Source organism: Parasteatoda tepidariorum, chromosome 2 (genome assembly GCF_982258835.1).
Source record: "Parasteatoda tepidariorum strain Cologne lab strain chromosome 2, Ptep-v5.0, whole genome shotgun sequence".
Classification (NCBI taxonomy): Eukaryota; Metazoa; Arthropoda; class Arachnida; order Araneae; family Theridiidae; genus Parasteatoda; species Parasteatoda tepidariorum.
Genome location: NC_141756.1, coordinates 102,730,568 through 102,746,235, shown reverse-complemented (window position 1 = coordinate 102,746,235; position 15,668 = coordinate 102,730,568). Strand labels below are relative to the sequence as shown.

Below are 15,668 nucleotides of genomic sequence, written 5' to 3'. Positions count from 1 at the left end.
CTTAATTTGTTTCTTTTGTTTTGAAAATTTCATCATTTATTTGTATCAGTACAAGTCGTTTCTGCATTAAATTTCATTTGATTCTGATGATTCTTTCATGGTGTTGCATTTTCTACAAACAGCAGTTTACAAGTTTAAATGGATTGTTGTTGTTGTAAATTTACGTCGCACTAGAGCTGCGCAATGGGCTATTGGCGACGGTCTGGGAAACATCACACAGGATGATCCGAAGACATGCCATCACAATTTTGATCCTCTGCGGAGGGGATGGCACCCCCGCTTCGGTAGCCCGACGACCTGCGCGCGAAGTCGAGGACTTTACGATAGCACAGTTTCACGAGGACCAATACCGCACACCCTCGGTCCCTACGCAGACTGATCCAAGTGGTCACCCACCCTCACACTGACCGCAGCCAGTGATGCTTGACTTCGGTGATCTGCTGGGAACCGTGTCTTAACGATTAGTCCACTGCGGGACAAGTTTAAATGGAAAGAAAAAACTATTACGATCATGTATGCAAGCTACAAAAGCACTAAAGACTATTTTTATATATTAACTATTGCAAAAAAAGACTTGTTTTTATTAAAGAAAAACACAGACGCATTGTCAAGCTCGCCAAATCATTAAATTACGATCACTAAAACAGATACTGGCCGGGATAGCCTAGTCGGTAGGGTGCTGGGCCCGGGTCCAAGAGTTCGTAGGTTCGAACCCCGAAGACTCCCCGTGTAATAAAATGGTGACTGATGCTCGTTAAATCTGTCGAGTCGCAAAGTCATCCACGTTCCCATAACAAATCAATACCTCTGAGGGTAAGGGATTGGAGATCGATCGTTCTCTGATTCAGGTCAAAATTACGATATGAATGGACGTATGAATGGGTCCGCCCTATAAACAGATGCAACGTATGGTGTGGCAGAAGTCGAATTCTTGGCCATCGATGGCGCCACTGGAAAACAAGAACAATCGCACCTGTCTGAACAAGCATACGTCAACAACAACAACTCAATTATAATGGCTTGAGGGGGTGACCTCGAATATGCAGACGATATTTTAAGTTACGAAATCAGATATTATTCGAAACAACCAATTCTACCTTTCACGCCTTGCCAGTGGACATCTAAAATGTTTTACTTTTTCTCAGAGTATAAAATCCTACCCTCTTTGCTTAAAATGCCACCAACATCAGGTTTCAGCTGAACATATTTTAAGCCGCTTGGTACTTCTTTGGGAAGAAATTGACACTTCTCCTCTCTTTGTCATTCCTCGAGAACTTCTTAAGAGAATTTAAAAAATTTTGCACGCAAAAATAGAATTTGTTTATCAAAAGATAATTCCATGCAAAAAAAACTTTTAGTAAATTAAATGAATAGTAAATTAATGAAATTATTAGACATATGATCTAGATTGCAGGCTATCGATTCTCTTTAGGAATTATCCCTTACGTTAGACAGGGCTGTTTGCATATATGGCAACATTACTTTTAAACAGTAACGAGTAAAATTACAAGTATTTTTAAAAAAAGTAACGAGTAAAAAGTTCTTATTTTAAAAAGTAACGAGTAAAAAGTACAAGTAAAAGTACAAGTACTAAACAAAAAAAAGTAACGATTTAATAGTACATTTCCAGGAAATCGAAAATTCAAAGTTACCTGAAATTTCATTGAATAATATTCTTATGTTCTTTAATGTTTTGGAAAATTGTTGTTATTTATTTAATTATTTTTAATTTTGAAAGTTATGGATATTAATTTATTTTTAAATTCGCAAGAATATTATAATATAATTTTATAATGTAATCGTATAATATAATTTTAAAATCAAATATAATTTTAATATCAAACTTTTTATGGATTTGCACGAAAAAGAAATTTTATCTATTGACTTTAATTTTTGGTTTATTATTTTTATTTAATTAAATTACCATTGATTTAAAATTGTTTTATTCTTTAGAAACGCGTTTTAAAAACACAAACATAAACAAAACAAACAGATAGCTTTGTGATCTTTGAGCTAGTAAAAAATAGTTGAATCTGTAGTATAAGTTGAAACAGAAGGTATTTAAACACGAAGTTAGCTGTGAATGCATATATATTGCATTCACAGCTTTTTTTTTTTTTTTTTTAAGAAAGCTTACCGAGTTTTAGAAAAAAGTAACGATTTCATTCGATATTTTCGTTACAAATACTTTTACTTTTTCCCTAAAAAAGTAACGAAAGTACAAGTAAAAGCACTAAATTTAAAAAGTAACGAAGTACAAGTAAAAGTGCGTACTTTTTACTTGTACCGGCGGTACAAGTAACGAAAGTAAAAGTACTGCCATGTATGGCTGTTTGTATTTCGGAAAAAGAGACATATGATTGAAATAGCGGCAATTGAATTTATATAATAACAGTTGAAACATTTTTGAATTGTAAGGCATGCAATTTCTTACATCGTTTCATGGCAAAATCGGTGCAAGAGTTCATGAAAAATTGAATTTTAAATGTGACTTTTTTTAAAATTCGATATCTGTAGAACTTTTCGATCGATTTCGCTAAAATTTTGCATTTTGCCACGTTGTTGGGACCATATTTCCCAGATTGCAGCTCAGATTGTCAAAAATTCGAATCCGTCCCGAAAAAGGTATGTTTATGCAGATAAAGGTACGTTTTTGTGTCTGATTTCGTTAACTAAAATATCGCCTGCATTGAATTAGTAAATTTTAAATTACCCTCTCGAACCAGTAAGTCCTAGAACATTAAGATCAGATCATTAGATCGAAAGTTATTCAGAATGGTCGTTTATTTATTACTTTTTTCTTTTGCGCAATGCACATCAAATCGGACAAGCGAGGGGTAAACTGCCGTTCAAAATGAATATCAACGCAAGCGACAAAAATTCGAAATTGGGATTTTTATATATTTGGCATACCTGTACGATAAACTGCACGTTTCAAAAAAGATTTCTTTATTTCAAAAATAAATTTTGCTTTCTCACTTTTCTGAAGTTCCATATTAGCATTCATAGCATTAGCAATAGAGAGAAAAGAGTTGTCAAGCTAATTTTCTCAGAATCTCTTGAGAAGCACTTGTTTTTTTTCTTCTTCTATTGCGCGACAGTGAGCCGTGGTGGCCTAGGGGATAGAGCACTCGCCTTCCAATTACGTGAGCCGAGTTCGAATCCAAGCAGTGACAGGTTGATTCAAATTCCGCACCCGGCTTGCACCAACAACAATGCTGAAGCAAAATATCCCTAGTGGTATACCAACTGTGGGAGGTTTTCCTCTCCGTGTAACGCAAATGAGGCTTACCAAAAAGTCTTCCACGAAGGTAAATTTCTCCCACTTGATCCAGAAGTTCCCTGGTTTTCTGGATTGGGTTCAAAATGACAAGACTACGGAGTTGAACATTGATAGCTGTAAGCTGAAAATTCAGTCGGCTGATCAACGACGGTTATAAAATAAAAATACACAACAGTAAAAATGGAGAGAAGTGTAAAAGAATTAAGCAATACGGCTAAGTCTCGGTGTTCCCGTTCGTGAAGAAGAAAAATTTCAGTCTCAGATATTTATTCATTAAGCATTTCTTTTGCCGTTGAATAAATGTAAGGAGAAAAATCTGTTAGCAGTCACCTTTCCTACGTCACAAAAATAAGAATTTCTCTCCAACTCATTGTAGCACTCTAATTGGCTGGTCATAACTGGGTATGATTTGGAATTCTTATTTCAATTGAGGGCAATAATCACCGATGGGTATTGATTCAAGTGCTTCACATGCTGATTAACTATACTTTGCTTATGATTGAAATTATTTTACTGTAGGTAAAACCTGGATTTGTCATGAATATAGTTTGCTGCAGTATTCAGATGTTCATGTTGAACACACTAGGAGTTGCCTTATTTGATTTGAACACTTTCCCTGTCTGGGCTGTTGATAGCGACTTACTCTCTGTAAAAAATGAAACATTTAACAGTACTTTCAGCTTATGAAATGAGTACTGATGTTCAAGTTATGTATATAATAAAAAATCTGAAAACTTGGTATTAGTTTCAAACATAGAGACACAAGAGATAAAAAAAAAATGGGTCAAGCGAAATAATTAATCCTATATAAAATTTATCAAACTGCATTCACGCTGTATCATAAAAACTATATGTTAATTTATCATCTGTCTATAATTGTTTTCCTAAACATGGTATAGCATACAGTAATTTTCTGCAACAGTTCTTTTTTTTATTGTCATACTTGAATCCAAAATGAAATTATTAGACATATAATCTAGATTGCAGGCAATCGATATTCTTTTGAAATATTGTACCTCGGCTGATTGTACCTCGGAAGAGAGACATTCATCAAATATGTTAGACAGAGCTGATTGTACTTCGGAAAAGAGACGCACGATCTAGATAGCAGGCAATTTATGTTTTTGGGATTTCATCCCTTGTGTTAGACAGGGCTGACAATATACCTCAGAAATGAGACATTCATCAAATATGTTAGACAAGGCTGATTGTACCTCGGAAATGAGACATTCATCAAATATGTTAGACAAGGCTGATTGCAGCTCGGAAATGAAACATTCATCAAATATGTTAGACAGAGCTGATTGTACTTCGGAAAAGAGACGCATGATCTAGATAGCAGGCAATTTATGTTTTTGGGGTTTCATCCCTTGTGTTAGACAGGGCAGACAATATACCTCAGAAATGAGAAATTCATCAAATATGTTAGACAAGGCCGATTGTACCTCGGAAATGAGACATTCATCAAATATGTTAGACAGGGATGATTGTAGCTCGGAAATGAGACATTCATCAAATATGTTAGACAGAGCTGATTATACTTCGGAAAAGAGACGCATGATCTAGATAGCAGGCAATTTATGTTCCTAGGGATACCTCGGAAAAAGAGATATATGATCTAAATAGCAGGCAATCAGATTTTCTTTTGGAATCATCTCTTACGTTAGACAGGGCAGATTGTACCTCGGAAAAGAGAAAAAAAACGCTATAAAAAACCATTTTATTTGTAGCTTGTTTTCGTAAGAAATAAATGTACGTGATTACCAAGAGTTTATAGGGCTTTTTATTTTTCCCGAAAACGAGCTAGATATAAAATTGTTTTACTATCTGCCCTTTTCTTTTCCGGGATAACAGCAGCCCTGATTAGAAGCTCTGATATTAATGATTGCCTGAGTGACATACGCTATTAGTAAAAAATTATATACATACAATTAATAATAAAATAAAACATTTAAAAACGCTTTTCTAGTGGATTAAAAATGATTTTATTTTTGTCAAATCTAAAATGAAAAACGAAAGGTGCATCACTTCGTGTTAAACTTATATCTCCTAAAAAAGCGTTTTTTTCTTTTCTTTATTAGTTATTACTATCATTATTGTTCAGTTTACAGAGAATTATTGTTGTAGGGTGTTAATTAAACACGTAGAGCAGATGCTAGAAAACATAGAAAATAGCACAAATAAATGAAGTGAAATCTATACCGGTAAAGAACAATTATTTAAGGCGAGAAAATGTATTTAGATCTGATACCAGGGTTCTTGCTCAATTATTTAAAAAAAAATTAGGACTTTTTTAGCATTTTTTTAGGACTAAGAAAAAAAAAATTAGCACTTGATGTAAAGTAAAAATAACATACTTAATCTATACATGATATTAAAAAAATACAAATAAAGTGTTTCACGATTCATGAAATAAAAATTACATAATTAATCTATACATGATGCAAATTGCAGCTTAATTTTGTCACAATCTTTTTCCTCAATTTTCTATTTTTGACTTAAGTAATTTAATATGCTTCTCATTTTTAGAACACACTTGCTTTTGTTTTCTGACATTAATTTTGGATTGATGCAAGCAACATTTCTAACAACAGAATAGTTTATTGGACATTTCTCTAGTTAAAGTTTCTAACATTTTGGTGATAAACTTTCTGCAATCTTTCTTTATATTAATATGATCCCGGTCAGAAATAACTTTTGAGGCCAACTGCTTAAATTTTAAATTTAAACTTAAAATTTGGTCACCTTTAAAACCTACACTGATTTTTGTCAGAGAGACATAATTCTTTTCATCACAAAAATTAAAATGGCACAGTTTCTCCAGAGAATTTAAGTTTTCTGTAGATTCTGGCTTCAGAATGTTATATAATTGCACACTATGTAATACCAAATCCTGGATATTTGCAGCAAAAAATGGTAAAAGTGGCCGATCTGCTTGATACAGTTTCAAAAAAGGTGAAACTAGCTCCGACACATTTAAGAAAAAGTTCAGCTTAACAAGAATTAATTTGTCTTTTATTGCTTCTTGTAAAGTTAAAAAGGATTTACATTTCACTGTTCTAAACTTGCCAACATTTTTCACATAAGAATTCAGATCATTCCAAAGCAATATTGCTCTTTCAGCTGCAGGTGCATTTTCCAGCCAACGGTGGTTACAAAATTTTAGTGGTAATTTGTTCTCAGTTGATTGATTAATAAAATCTTCTTTTCTTGTGGGTGAATCTTTAAAAAGATAGAAGATTGAGCTCAGGATGGAACCAATGAGCTATTCTGTTTCAGATTCACCTTTGTAGAATGCGTTATTTAAAATATGAAGCCCACAACTTCCTATTGCATTGCATTGAACACCATGTTCTTTTAACAAATCTTCTTGAATATTATTATAAAACTTCCAATTGACAGCAGGACCGTCCATAGAAATCTGCAATAATTTCTTAAGGTCTACATATTTGACTGATGCATAAAACCAGGGTAAAAGGTCATCTGCTACAGAATGGCCCAGAAAAGCTGATGTTAAGTATCGCGTCTCTACAATGTTCTTTACTGGGTTCCAAAAGTGGATATGTATATCCAACTGCTTCTGCTGTGTCGCTTTGTTCAAAGACTCATCAAAAAGCAATGTATAAAACTTGAAATTATCAATGCACTTCAGAAGTAGCATGCTAAAATGAGGTGCAAGTCCAAAATGACAGAGATATGCACACTTAGATTCACTGCAGGTGAAATGACATGCTATTGAACTGTCTGGAAACATTGTACTAAATAATTTTCCAGTGTCTTTGGAAGAATTGTAGGAGTATTAGCTTTCTACAACTTTTAAAGTCCATAAAATCTCAGAAGAAAGAACTTCTTTCCCCAAAGCCCAAGAATCTTTTAAAAAGATGGAGGCAGCAGGAGAGCTGAAGGCAACAGAATTTAAGGATTTAGGGAAACCGATCACTCAAAAAAATTTTCAAAATGCCAAAATAAAAAATATTTAGCACTTTTTTAGCACTCAGAAGAAATTTTAGCACTTTTTAGGCCCTAAAAAAGTTGGGAAAAAATTTTAGCACTTTTTTAGGACATTTTAGGACAGCAAGAACCCTGGATACGAAGGTTGATTTAGGCCAAATATTTTTTTTCATTTCTCTAGAAAGGGTCGAAATTCGATAAATTCTACTTGTAGCGGTCAAGAGGCGGTAGAAGTTTGTATTGTCGTAAAGCAGAGAAGTAAATTTAAAATTTTAACATTCTTTTAAGCTAATCCGAGAATACTAATCGAGATTTTCCGTCACGTAAATGAGTTTACAAAAATTAAATGACAATAGCACATCTCTCCTTAGACGCAATTTTATAACTTTTAATCGTTCAAAAGAATTTTAGGTGACATATAATTGAAGATCAAGGGGAAAGAACGGTTTATGTCAATGGAAAAAATTATATTTTTGCGCGCAGATAGTAATAGTTTTTCCCAGCACGGCCCATTTTCTCAGTGTAATAGCAATAGCTCTCGTGGAAACAGATTCTCCATATTATTGATTTCTAATAAATGGACGTAAACCGTTCCCGCCCCCCTTGATTTTATTTGCAGTTGTAGCTTTGTGGCACAAAATATCCCACAGGATGTTTGCTTGATAGGCAAGAAATCCAGGACCATCTTTTATGAGAAATCTGCTGCAAGGGAGAATTAAGAATATAGAATTCCTAAATTACCTCTGAAAAGAAAATCTCACTAACATCAATATTCAGATTATAAACAAAATTACAGAAGATCTGAAAAAGAATTTATCGTAGAGAGAAAATCGTAACAATAGATTAGACCGCACAGAAATTGATGATGACTGTTCGAGTTGGGTGCAAACAAAAAAAAAAATACGACAAAAAATACGCACATTTTAAGGACTCAAATAATATTTTTAAGCATTTAAAAAACACAATTAGGTAGGATTGGAAATTGACGGTTTTATCTGGTTTTAATCGTCATGTCAAAAAATATTAAAAAAAACTTTCGGAATTTTTTTGACTATTGTCGAAATTTTTGAATCATTTAAATCAAATGGCGTTTTCATACGCTACGGACTGACGATACACTGAAATAGATTGAATTAATTGTGAAAACGTTGAATAGAACAATGTGAACAGCGTCTTTCTGCATAATTCACAGCGAAAATCAACATGGCAAAGGAAAAATCTCATTTGAAAAAAGGGGAAAATTAAGCATTTTTTAAAAACACCCAATGAAAAAAGCACCTTTAAGGGCTTTTAAAAAACGAAAATAAGCACCTTTTAAAAAAGCTACGCACCCTGCAAACTTAAAATAAAATATTAGTCAACGTTTGAAATAACACTTTAAAACATATTTTTTTATCATTTAGTCACGATTGTCTCACCTAGTACATTCGGTGCACAAGTTCAAAAATCAGTTTCATGCTTTTTCGCAAAGAACAGTTTTAACAAACTCAAACAAAAGCAGAAATTAATCAATCACTGGTCAAGACCGCCGGATGACTGAAGAAGTATGTTGGCTGTTGAAAGCCGAAAATTTTTTTAATGGAAAAACGAGAGGCGCGCAACTAATCATGATAGAAAAAATACCCAAAACAGTTTTCCAGATTTAAAAAATGTCTTTTTGCATCATCTGATCTGTTTATTTCTAATGAAAAAAAATTTGGAAATAAATTATGCTTTTCAACAGCAATAGATAATTTTTTTTATTAAAATTAATAAAAATACTTTTATTTAGTTTTAGACATACTTTTAGATGTGAAGAAATGACATATCATTTTGAACACAATCAGTATTATTTTTCAGGGTGCTTAGCCAAATTATTTAACAAAAAATAAGCACCTTTTAAGCACTTTTCAAACAATATTTTTAAGCACTCCAAAAAAATATCACAATTCGGCAGGGTTGGAAAGTTTTTGACAATTGACGGTTTTATCTTGTTTTAACAGTCATATCAAAAAAAGAAAAACTTTTGACATTGTTAAAAATAATGAAATTTTGAATCATGTAAAACGAATGGTGTCTTCATACGCTACGGACTGACAATAGGAAGAAATAGATTGGGGCTGAATTGATTGTGAAAATGTTGAATAAAACAATGTGAACTGTGTCTTTTTGCATAATTCGTAGCGAAAATCAACATGGTAAAGGAAAAATCTCATTTCAAAAAGGGGAAAAATTAAGCATTTTTTAAAAACACCCAATGAAAAAAGCACCTTTAAAGGCTTTAAAAAACGAAAATAAGCATCTTTAAGCACTTTTTAAAAACGCTATGCACCCTGTTTTTCATATTAATAATTATCAAACACTCACCAATTAGTACAATATATGCCCGTAAAACATCTACTCTGTGAATGTTGAGATCAAGCTGTCTCTCAATCGCTTTAGGACGGTTTTCCGAATAACAAGGCTAGAAAAAAACTTCATGCCTCGAATTGAGGTTGCTAAAATTTTATTTTGAGAATATAAGCCTAAGTATTTGCTTTTCAAAGAGACTTCGCTGAAAAACTAATTTCCCATGAAAACAAGTAAATGCGACGAACAAAAATTATTAAAAATGTTCCTTTATAAAAAGAGTAATGGGTCAAATAAATAAATCCCCAAAAAAACTGATGAGTGATGTCTTCCTAAATATACTAAAAGCATCAAGAGCAACAAAAACGAAGAATGTATTTAGTTTAAAGAGCATTTTCTCAAATTTACTAAAATGTCACTTACCTGTTCCATCCTTTAAACACTCCAATTATACTTGGTAATGTCAATTTAACGGGAGAAAATAAAATTTCCCTTCGTTTTCAAAATAGATACTAATAAAAAATAAATCCACTTACAGCTTACGTAATGATTTGGACAGATCGTATGATATAGTAGAAAAATGTTGTCTGAAACAAGAATAACTAAGCACTTAAAATACATCTAAACTAAAAGACTTTCATAGCTGTCAACATAGATAGGAAAAAATTCAGTAGATTTTACGAAATATAAATTTCATGACAATTGTTTCATAATGTGCTACACACTTTACACATAGGGAATTTTATTGACATCTAAATAGAAAAACTGCAATAATTTCTGGTCATGATTGGCATTAATATGCTTTAAATGGTGGAAATAATGTTTACTCATAATTTTTAATAGTAATAGGCATTTAATAAGATATCTTTAAGATTTTTTTAAAATTAATTTGAAAAGGGAGTTCTGAATAAAAATAAACGGAACATTTTGCAACAAAAAAAAGTTTTGAACTGATTTCTATAAACGAGGTTCGCTTCATAATGTATTAGTAATACTAATTTAAATATTCAAGCAAGTAAGCAATAATATGTACAAAAATTCTATTTCAATAGGGATTTTTCTAGGAAACTTACTCAATTTTACAGAATTTTCTAAAATGTACAAAAATCAGGAGAATTTTTATTAAACCAATAGATCAGGAGAAACTGGAAAAATCCAGTACAGTTGACATCTTTAAACCTTTTAACCCAAGATTTTTACATTTAACACAAATGTTAGTACCACTAAATTTAAAAAAAAAAATAATAATTTAATGTCCAAATGAAGACTAATACATGTGAAAATTGCGAGATTAGGAGAATCAATTGAATGATACATAAACAAAAAAAAAAATTGAATGACAGTCAAAAAATTTTCTTGACATAACCAAGGAACACAAAATTCAGTAAAAAATGTTCAATTTATTTACAATCATCATATATGTCTCCTTTAATGCATCATCAAAAGATTAACAAATGTACAGACATGATAATCATCAATTCATTTACAAAACTAAACATTAGGCTTTAAATATTTCACAATTTATTTTTTTCATCTTTTCATTGTGAAAGCAGTCTTATTTTTCATCAGCAACAACTGAGCAAAAGTAATAGGAGCAGTCAATATCTGGTAAGAATTGAGCAAATCATTAAGAAACAAATTTAAGAATCACGTTAATGTAGATTTCATACAATGTCAAGTAAAAGAGGAAAAGATTTCTAAAATAGCGTAATGACAAAAAAATTTTTTAAAAAAAATTAAAACAAAGAAAAGGGATACACTTGAGGAAAATAAATACAATTGACAAAAGAAAAATAATAAAATGCAATTGAGAAAGCTAATATATACAATTTACTCATTGTAAAATGAATTATTGACTAATGACTTGGAACTGAAACAATTGTTTACTATAATTAATAACAATAGTTTCCGATGTTTGAGCTTTGAACCCACTTTTTTCATTGACATACATATTTAAAGATATTGATTTATAATATTATACCAATCATATGGCATTTTAAAAATTAAAGTGAGGCCATATGGTCAAACATTAATTTTAACCAAATTTTAAAAAGTATTTTTAAAATGTAAACGTTTGCAAAAGATAGCCATTTAAAACATGAAAATCCCAAAAATTATGCAAAAGTATTCTAGATAAAATACAAATTAGTTTAAAATTAATTCCAACAAGATTTTAAAAACTTTAACAGAATTTTAAACAAAGAATAAATATTTTCGTAAATTAAGATTTGGGATTGACGGTGTATAAATGGGGGGGGGGATTTATAATTTTAAATGGTTTGGGACTATAAGGTTTTTCTGAGATGTTTTGATTTTCTTATTGATCCCAACTTTTGAGTACTCATTAAGCGATTGACTAAGTGAAATGTGAGTAAATGTTTTAGATTTATCCTTGAAAAGAAATACCCAAAGGGTAGCAGTATATATATATATCAATTATTGTACATTTTAAAATAAATTTCAGATTGCTAATTACAATTAAAATTTCCAACTTTATTATGTATATCTGTTATATTGTGCTTTTCAGGAATTATAACTTTGAAAGATTTATTCCAATTGTAAACTCTAAAATGTTACCAAAATAAACTGAAGCTTGCACAAGGTCTGCAAATGGTGCAGTTTTATCTTCAGTTCCGAACCTTTGTTTTAAACCTATTATGTAAAACTATTTAAGATAAATAAATACTAATTATGATGATAGTATCAATTATTCTTAAAAGAGTTAATAAAAAATATTCCAATTAAATAATTACATTTGCCAAATCACAAACAAAATCCATTTTGCAACTGAAAATATGATTAATAATCAAAACTAAGAATTAAGCATAACTAAAAGTTCATCATAAAAAGAAAGGGGGAAACACACTAACATAAAATAGTGAAAGGTTAATATCATTAACTCTTTAAAACAATTAAAAGATTCCATTTCAACTTTGAATACGGTCATCGTCATGCAAAAAAAAAAAGTATGGAAACTGATAGCTTAAATCAAAGGTTAATGTTCTTTTAAAAAACATTGAAACTATTTAAATGATACTTAAAGAGAACTATTAAAATAAAAAGAGATTTATTTTTCCTTGAATTTAGTCTAGTTTTAAAATATAAAACAGAAAATACTGTAAAGGTGACTTAAATGTGGAAAAAATATTAGTATTACACAGTTAAGTAATTTTTATATAATCATAATATTTTTATATAATTTTTATATTACAACCACTTGCACTTCTTTTTTATGGAAATAAGCAATACATTAATTGAATATTTACCATTTTTTCAGACAAAAACACATTGATAGTAGCTAAAAGAATTTTTATTAAGATTTTGAGTAATAAAATATAATCTTAATTTTATAGTATTCTGTGTAATAACAAGATAATAAACACTTTTAAAAAATAGCCTGCCGTTGCTTTTTTTTAATATTCATATAATAGATTTAATTCATTGGTTTCATTACATAAGATCACTTTTAATTAATTTATAAAAATCAGTGTCACATGTATAAGACATTTCTTTTAATAAAAAAATAGCTGCTTCATTAAAAAATAGCTTAAATTAAGAAATTTAATTAAAAAAATCATCGATAAAAAGAGAAAAATACAAACTTTAAAAATATCTCAGTGCATTTAAGAGATATAATTTAGCATTTCTTGACATAAATTTATTTTAAATTAGATTCAAAAAATTTATGTGCCCCTTTTTTAATAAATAGCTACTTAAAAGGCCACACAAAAAATCATTAAAAATAATTAAATTACGAAATTCTAGACAAACCCTGACTAAAACAAATTATTTAAAACCCATTAAAATATAGTTTTCTAACTTCAATCAGTTTTTATTTCAATACTGTTGATATGGTTTCAGTTATTAATTTTTTTTTTACACTATAAAACATTTGATAAAAAATATGTGCTTCGTGTAAATGTTATTTAGAAAATTTTACGACGTTCAATAAAATAAAAGCAAATTTCTTAAGAGATTCAAGAAGTCATTTCATACAAACGAAACATGAAATTTCAAACTTAATTAGACCTCATTAAATTTTCACACATACAAATACATTCAGTTTAAACAACACAAACAGAATAAAAGAACATTCCTAAAATTTAAAAATTATTCAAAGTTTCAGGTTCTTCATCATTACTTGTTATTTTTCAGGCAAAAAGTCTATACATGTAAATATCACATTTCAAAAATAAAACTTCACGTGCAGCAGCAGTAAAGGCACATACTCTACAAGCTGTAACGAGAAAATGTTTACCCAGAGGTAAACATTCAATTTTTAATTGTTTCTAAATGTTTATCCTAAAGTGCCAACACACCATGTTCTGCTTTTTCTTATAACAAAATTCTATTATCAAAAAGGCAAAGATTTATTTAAGGTTTGCTTCATTCTATTTCAAATTTAATTAAAACTAATAACAGCAACTGAATTAAAAATAATGGTTTACAAATATAATTGATATGTGACCATTGTAAGAAGAAATATTCATATTTTCAATTAACGTTCTTAAATTTAAAATTTTATAAAAGCAATAATAAGAGAAAAATATTAAGTTTTTACTTTTCCTTAATTTAAATTTTTTTTAAATTTAAATTAATTTATTTGATTAATATGAACAATATTTTGAATATTCCTAAGATTATTAGAAAAACAATTATTTCAATTAAATTAACAAAATATTTTTTTAAGGCTTCAGAATTTCATTTCCATTGAATGCACTTTTATAGGGTAATTAAGTATAACATAGTGTTAGTTTTTAACTTTATAATATCGATTCAGATTAAAATACAATAACAACTGTTAAAAATACATACATTCTGTATTTAGTCAATTTTAAAAACGGACATGGTAGTCAGAAGAAAAAAAATTCCACGTCCAGTAATTTGTATTAAAAATATTGGCTGCATTCTCTAAAAAAGAAACAGGTATGAACACTGAATAATGTTTAAAAAAAGAATGCAGATATTCAAGAATGAAATTTTGTGCTGGCATGATATGGCATTTAAGGTGCACTTGTGTTCTGCATAAGGAATGTACCATCTGTTTTTCAAACCTGTTTTTCTTTGCTCTTTTTTTTAAGAAAAAAAACTTGGAATTTGACTTTTACATGTGAACTGAAGCTGCAGTATATCTTGCCTCACCACTTCTAAAGCGCCACTGAGTAGGACGGTACTGGAAAGAAGAGGAAAAAAAGAATACTTAATAAAGTAGTCCAAAAAAATAAAAAAACCAAAAAAAAAAAAAAAAAAAAAGAACTCTCACAAAAAAAAAAAAAAAAAATAACACTGTATTGCTAAACTGCATAAGTAACCAGGTATAGTAATGCATGGAAATAATTAAAGTGCTTTACAATTTTATTCATTTCTGAGTAGTTGATAAGAAAAATAAATAACAGAAAAGGAAAAAATATGCAAAAAAGTTCAAATATAAAACTATTATAATTCGAAAAGGCATCATTATCTGGCTGAAGGCCGGTTTCATCTATGGGCGTCAGCGGGAAGTTATTGCATCGCGGACGCCAACAAAATAGTTTTGTTAGCTCAGCATGAGCAGCCTGTCCAACGAAGACATCTCGCATTGCGCACGCGTTAATAACGTAAACAAATAATTATTTTAAATTTGTATTGATTTTGTTATTGTCGACCAGTGCTTTAGAGAACAAATAATGACTTTGTCCAAGAAAAAACACAGTATAGCTTAGCAAATCACTTAATCAAATTTATCAATATACTTTCTCTCCTCGGGAAAAAGAAGAAAAAAATCCTACATAGAAAATACTAACAAAATTAACATTTGTAATAGTAATCAGAATTAAACCTATAAACACAGATAATTTTAACAGTGTGTAATTATTATTTAAACAGTAAATTGATATTTTTTAATGGAATATGAATAAAAAAGCAGTGTTTTTAAGGGATGGCACTTCATTTTTACAAAAAGGAGTAAGAGGGTGCATCAAAGGGCAGACAAAATGAATGGCCATCCTTCTAAAAACGCTTGAGGAGAACACTGTAACATACATGTTAAGTATCCAATAAAAAAAAATGGAGGGAAAAAAAACAGAATAATTAGACAACTAAAATGGAAGTGTCTTTAAATTAACTA

General features: G+C 30.1%; 2 protein-coding genes across 3 annotated transcripts in view; one reads left to right on the top strand and one right to left on the bottom strand.

Annotated features, from left to right (window-relative positions):
• Positions 1 to 4,022, top strand: part of LOC107455442 (Na(+)/citrate cotransporter) — a 68,579-nt gene extending 64,557 nt beyond the window's left edge. The window contains exon 13 of the mRNA XM_043049711.3: positions 3,803 to 4,022. Within this exon, the coding sequence (XP_042905645.2) occupies positions 3,803 to 3,970 (168 nt within the window). The 3' untranslated portion in view covers positions 3,971 to 4,022. The remainder of the gene's footprint in view (positions 1 to 3,802) is intronic.
• Positions 4,023 to 10,942: 6,920 nt separating this feature from the next.
• Positions 10,943 to 15,668, bottom strand: part of LOC107455444 (plexin domain-containing protein 1) — a 37,455-nt gene continuing 32,729 nt past the window's right edge. Inside the window, exon 13 of one of the 2 annotated variants that reach the window (XM_016073010.5) lies at positions 10,943 to 14,735. In XM_016073010.5, coding sequence (XP_015928496.2) covers positions 14,667 to 14,735 — 69 coding nt within the window. In that variant the 3' untranslated portion in view covers positions 10,943 to 14,666. The remainder of the gene's footprint in view (positions 14,736 to 15,668) is intronic. The other variant, XM_016073011.4, reaches the window with a different exon arrangement.